The following is a 6,292-nucleotide window of genomic DNA, read 5'->3' on the forward strand; positions in this document are numbered from 1 at the left end:
CCGGCCCCGGGACCCCCGCCGGGACCCCCGGCCCCGACCCCCGGCCCGGCCCGGACTCGAACCCGGGTCCCCGCGGGGCCGCCCCGGCTGCGACCGCGCCGGCTGCAGGGCGGGGCCTCGGAGGGGCGTGGCCCAAGGGGGCGTGGCCTGGAGTAAAAGGCGGGGTTTGGAGCAGGGGAGGGGCCTCGTGGGTGGGCGTGGAGTTAATGAAGGGGCGTGGTCTGATGGGTGTGGTCGCGGGGCGTGGTTTGTGAGAGGCAAGGGAGGTGGGGCGTGGAAAGGTGGGTGTGGCTTGAAAATGAGGCGTGGTCTGGAGTGGGGGTGGCTTTGGGGGCGTGTCTTATCGGTAATTAGCATGGGCAGGCATAAAATGGGGGCGTGGTCATTAGGAAGGGGCGTGCCCAAAAGGTAACTTGGCCACACCCACAGAGCTGGCCACGCTGTGGGTGTGGCCACACTGAAGGGCGTGGCCTGCGGTGGGGGCGTGGCCAGCAGTGCTACATTATTCCCATGGCGACAACACAACCCCAACGTTGCCATGGTGACGGTGAAGCTGCTTAGGAACAGGCCCCGCCCCTTTTTTGGGGGGGGGCTCTTAAAGGAGCAACACCGGAATTGCAGGGTGGGGCCCACCGAGGGGGTGGGGCAGATTTTGGGGTTCCTGGGGGGGTTTTGGGGGGCAGGGGTGGGGCAGATCTGGCCACACCCCCCACGTGACAGCCCACAGGGGTCACAGAGGGTGACAGTCACAACACCTTTAGTACAACCGAGGCCTGGGGGTGACATTTGGGGTCCCCAGAGGGGCTGTGACCCCGAGGGGTCAGTGCTGCTGTCCCCAGGGTGACACTGGGTGACATTTGGGGTCCCCAGGGTGACAGTTGTGGTCCCCAAGGGTGACAGTCACCGTCCCTGGGATGGGTGACAGTCGGCGTCCCCAAGGGGGTGACAATCTCCAGTCCCAGTGTCCTCAGGGAGGTGACACTCAGTGGTCACAGTGTCCCCCAGGGAGGTGACAATCGCCAGCCCCGGTGTCCCCAGGGGGGTGACACTCATTGTCCCCAGGGAGGTGACAATGGCTGGTCCAGGTGTCCGCAGGGGGGTGACACTCAGTGGTTCACAGTGTCCCCAGGGAGGTGACACTCAGTGGTCCCGACGTCCCCAGAGAAGTGACACTCGGTGTCTCCGAGGAGGTGACAATCTCCAATCCTGGTGTCCCCAGGGAGGTGACACTCGGTGTCCCCAGGGATGTGACAACTGCCAGTCTCGGTGTCCCCAGGGAGGTGACACTTGGTGTCCCCAGGATGGTGACAATGGCCGGTCCTGCTGTCCCCGGGGGTGTCCCAGCCGCTGTCCGTGATGTCCCTGGTGTCCCCAGGGGTGTCCCCGATGTCCCCGGGGGTGTCCCCGATGTCCCCGATGTCCCCGGGGGTGTCCCCGATGTCCCCGATGTCCCCGGGGGTGTCCCCGATGTCCCCGATGTCCCCGGGGGTGTCCCCGACGTCCCCGGTGTCCCCGGGGGTGTCCCAGCCGCCGTCCCCGCTGTCCTCGGGTCCCCACCACCAGAGCTGCAGCCGGATGTCCCCCCCCGGGGCCGGCCCCTCCTGTGTCCCCTCGCTGTCCCCGTCGCTGTCCCATGGCGCCGCGAACAGGCGCTGGCCCGAGGCCGTGGCCAGCAGCGGCAGCCCGGGGTGCAGGCTGGGAAAGTGGGGAAATTCGGGGAAATTTGGGAGAATTTGGGTGAAAATCTGGGGGTTTGGGGTGGGAATTTGGGGAAATTTGGGGGTTTGGGGTGGGAATTTGGGGAAATTTGGGGGTTTGGGGTGGAAATTTGGGGAAATTTCGGTGAAAATCTGGGGGTTTGGGGTGGAAATTTGGGGAAATTTGGGGGTTTGGGGTGGAAATTTGGGGAAATTTGGGTGAAAATTTGGGGATTTGGGGTGGAAATTTGGGGGATTTGGGGGCACTTCGGGGAGTTTGGGGTAAAAATTTGGGAAGGGTTAGGGTGGAAACTGGGGAATTTGGGGAAATTTGGGTGAAAATTTGGGGGCTTGGGGTGGAAATTTGGGGGTTTGGGGGTAAAAATTTGGGAGGGGTTTGGGTGGAAATCTGGGGAATTTGGGGAAGTTTGGGGTGGGAATTTGGGGGATCCAAGTGAAAATTTGGGGGTTTGGGGGAGTTGGGGTGGGAATTGGGTGGAAATAGAGGGGGTTTGAGGTGGAAATTTGGGGGAATTTGGGTGAAAATTTGCGGGTTTGGGGTGGAAATTTGGGGGAGTTTGAGAGGAAATTGGGGGAGTTTGGGGTGGAAATTTGGGGGAATTTGGGTGAAAATTTGCGGGTTTGGGGTGGAAATTTGGGGGTTCCAAGTGAAAATTTGGGGGTTTGGGGGAGTTGGGGTGGGAATTTGGGGGATCCAAGTGAAAATTTGGGGGTTTGGGGGAGTTGGGGTGGGAATTGGGTGGAAATAGAGGGGGTTTGAGGTGGAAATTTGGGGGAATTTGGGTGAAAATTTGCGGGTTTGGGGTGGAAATTTGGGGGATTTGGAATGGAAATCTGGGTGAAAATTTGAAGGATTTGGGGGTGCTCCCAGGTATTTTTGGGGGGTCCCCCCAATATTTTTTGGAGGGGAGGAGAGGCTCAGCTGTTTGGGGAGGTCTCAGATTTTTTGCGGGGGGCAGGTCCCAAAAATTTGGTGCAGCTCCCAGATTTTTGGGGTGATCACAGGTATTTTTGGGGGGTTCCCCAATGTTTTTTTGGGGGTGTTCCCCGATTTTTTGGGGGGGTCCCCAATACTTTTTGGTGGGGGCTCCCCAATTTTTCGGGGGGTTCCCAATGTTTTTCGGAGGGGTTCCCAGTGTTTTTTGGGGGGGTTCCCCGATTTTTTGGGGGAGTCCCCAATGTTTTTTCGGGGGGTTCTCCAATGTTTTTTCGTGGGGGGGTCCCCAGTGTTTTTTGGGGTGTTCCCCGGTTTTGGGGGTGCTCCCCGGTTTTTTGGGGTGCTCCCCGGTTTTTTGGGGGTGCTCCCCGGTTTTTGGGGCGCTCCCCGGTTTTTGGGGGTGTTCCCCGGTTTTTTGGGGTGCTGCCCGGTTTTTGGGGGTGTTCCCCGGTTTTTGGGGTGTTCCCCGGTTTTTGGGGCGCTCCCCGGTTTTTGGGGCGCTCCCCGGTTTTTGGGGTGCTCCCCGGTTTTTGGGGTACCTGGTGCCGTTGACGCAGTCGCGGAGGGCGCGGAAGCGAAGCAGGGGGGGCAGCTCGGGGGGGTCCCCCGGGCCGGGGGGGGCCAGCGTGTCCCACACGGTGACAAAGCCATCGGTGTCACCGCTGACCAGGAACCGCCCCGACCTGGGGGGCGCCAGGGGGGAATGAGACCCCCCAATCCCCCCGGAAACCCCCCAAAAATGGGGCCCGAGGGGCCCAAAAACCGCCCTGGACCCCCCAAAAATCCTCTCCAAGGTGACCCAGGTGTTCAGGATGTCCCCAAAGGGTGACCCAGGTGTCCAGGGACCCCCAAAAATGCCCTTTAAATGTCATCCAGGTGTCCAGGACACCCCAAAAATCCCCTCAAAAGGTGCCCCATGTGTTCTGGACTCCCAAAAATATCCCCAAAAGGGGATCCAGGTGTCCAAAACACCCCAAAAAGTGACCCAGGTGTCCCCAGTGTCCCCAAAAAGTGACCCAGATGTTCAGGACCCCCCAAAAATCCCCCCAAAGGTGCCCCAGGTGTCCCTGATGTCCCCAGAAGGTGCCCCAGATGTTCAGGACCCCCCAAATTTCCCCGACGTCCCCAGAAGCTGCCCCAGGTGTCCCCAGTGTCCCCGAAAGCACCCCAGGTGTCCCCAGTGTCCCCAGCTGCCCGGGGTGTCCCCAGTGTCCCCAAAAGTGCCCCAGGTGTCCCCAGTGTCCCCAAAAGTGCCCCAGGTGTCCCCAGTGTCCCCAAAAGCTGCCCCAGGTGTCCCCAGTGTCCCCGAAAGCACCCCAGGTGTCCCCAGTGTCCCCAGCTGCCCGGGGTGTCCCCAGTGTCCCCAAAAGTGCCCCAGGTGTCCCCAGTGTCCCCAGAAGTGCCCCAGGTGTCCCCGATGTCCCCAGCAGTGCCCCCGGGTCACTCACGGGTCGAGGTCGAAGGTCACGCGCTGGTTGGTGGCCACGCGCCGCGGCAGCGCCAGGAGGGGACGCTCGGGGACACGAAGGTCCCAGCACAGGATGTGGCGGTCCTGGGGGCGGGGCCAGGCCGGGGCACGCCCATCAGGCCTGAAGCCACGCCCCCTTGGCCCTCAAACCGCCAGCCCATAAGTCCCGCCCATAAAGCCACACCCACCAGACAGGGATATGTCAATCAGACCAAAACCACGCCCCTAAAGCCACGCCCAGTGTATGTAATTCCCAGAGGCCACGCCCCCAGCACTGGGGCCACACTCACAGTCACAAAGCCCTGCCCACCACGAGGCCACGCCCTCATAATAACCCACAGGTCCTGCCCACCCCATGCCCCACCCAAATCCACACCCACATTAGGCCACGCCCACCAACGCCACGCCCACATCAGGCCACGCCCACCTTCCTCCCGCCCGCGTACAGCTGCGTCCCGCAGGGGCTGAAGCGCAGGTGGGTGGGCGCGGCCGGGAGGCGGGGCCAGAGCGCCACGGCCCCGCCCCCTTCCAGCGGGTACAGCCCCAGGCTCCGCCCATAGGAGCCGCAGGCAAACAGCGATTGGCTGGGGCTGAAGGCCAGGCAGCCAATCAGGCCTCGCTGGCCATTCCCGCCCTCTGAGGGGGTGGAGACAAAGGTTAGGCCACGCCCTCATCGGTGAGGCCACGCCCCCTGGACTCCACCCACCCAAGCCCTGCCTGGGGCCACGCCCCTCAAAGCCACGCCCTCTTGTGCTCCACCCATTTACATTTTGCCCTGCCATGCCCCTTTAAGCCCCACCCCTTTCCACCATTTAGGCCACGCCCCAGGGTCCCACCCGCTCCCAGACCACACCCTTTTAGGCCACACCCCTTTCCTATAGGCCACACCCCTTTCAGCCCCGCCCTCTTAACCCCCAAACCCCAATTCCACCCCAAATAAAGGGGAGGGGGCCACAGCCCCTGCCCCACCCTTTTACCCCACCCTTACAGGCCACGCCCCTTTCCTTTAGGCCACACCCCTTTCAGCCCCACCCTGCCCCTTTTAACCCCTGACTTTCCCATTCAAACCCATTTTAACCCCAAATAAAGAGTGGGAACCGCCCCTGCCCCACCCCAGCCCCTCCCATGGACCCCACCCCTTTAGGCCACGCCCCTTTCCTTTAGGCCACGCCCATTTTCGCCCCTTTTAACCCCTGACTTTCCCCCCAAACCCCATTTTAACCCCAAATAAAGGGTGGGAACCGCCCCTGCCCCACCCCAACCCCTCTCCGGACCCCACCCTTTTAGGCCCCGCCCCCAGGCCCCGCAGGCCCCGCCCCTCACGGTGCAGGTTCCTCTGGAGGCCGCTCCGGCCCGGCCGCTCGGTCGGGAATTCCCGCACGGCGCCGTCGAAGCCCCCCAGGAGCCAGGAGCCGTCGGGGGCGAAGGCCAAGGAGTGGGGGGCCACCAGCTCGTCCTGGGGACCCCCGGTCACTGCCGGGCACCCCAAAGCCCCCCCGGACAGACGGGGGGTTCCCCAAATCCCTACAGGAACCGGGGACACCCCAAAGCCCACCCAGACAGACGGGGGGTCCCCCAAATCCCTACAGGAACTGGGGAGACCCCAAAACCCAGGGATCCCCAAAACCCAGGGATCCCCAAATCCAGTTCCCCACCAGTGCCCCCAGTGCCCTCCCAGTCCCTTCCCAGTGCTCCCAGTTCCCTCCCAGTCCCCCCCAGTCCCTCCCAGTCCCCCCCAGTTCCTCCCACCCGGTGCTCACAGGCAGCTCGGGGGGTCGCTGGAGTCCATCAGGGGGTACCAGGTGAAGTCGTAGATGGTGTCACCCTCGGCCACCCGCACGGCCGGGAGCTGCGGCCAGAGCGACCCAGAGTGACCACTGACCCTGAGTGACCACTGAGTGACCCGAGTGACCCCAAGTAACCCTGAGTGACCCCGAGTAACCCTGAGTGACCACTGAGTGACCCCTAGTGACCACTGACCCCAAGTGACCCCAAGTGACCACTGACCCTGAGTGACCACTGAGTGACCCCGCCGCCCCCCCCACGCGCACCGTCCACTGTGGGCGCCGCCATGACAGAGCGAGGCCACGCCCCTTTGTTGGGCACGCCCCTTCGGTACCCGCGCACATTGTTGGCCACGCCCACATATCCATATATGGAATGAGGCGC

The 6,292-nt window shown here is 62.9% G+C and overlaps 1 protein-coding gene across 1 annotated transcript; it reads right to left on the minus strand.

Annotated features, from left to right (window-relative positions):
* Positions 1-740: 740 nt before the first annotated feature.
* Positions 741-5,972, minus strand: WRAP53 (WD repeat containing antisense to TP53; the record flags this gene model as incomplete). Its single annotated transcript, XM_041489199.1, has 6 exons — positions 741-1,695; positions 3,195-3,338; positions 4,104-4,207; positions 4,551-4,759; positions 5,447-5,834; positions 5,889-5,972. Coding segments are annotated over 6 exons (1,518 nt in total), but the record flags the coding sequence as incomplete, so codon positions are not given.
* Between the last annotated feature and the right edge of the window lie 320 nt (positions 5,973-6,292).

Source organism: Pyrgilauda ruficollis, unplaced genomic scaffold (genome assembly GCF_017590135.1).
Source record: "Pyrgilauda ruficollis isolate IOZ18807 unplaced genomic scaffold, ASM1759013v1 scaffold904, whole genome shotgun sequence".
In the NCBI taxonomy this organism is placed as follows: Eukaryota; Metazoa; Chordata; class Aves; order Passeriformes; family Passeridae; genus Pyrgilauda; species Pyrgilauda ruficollis.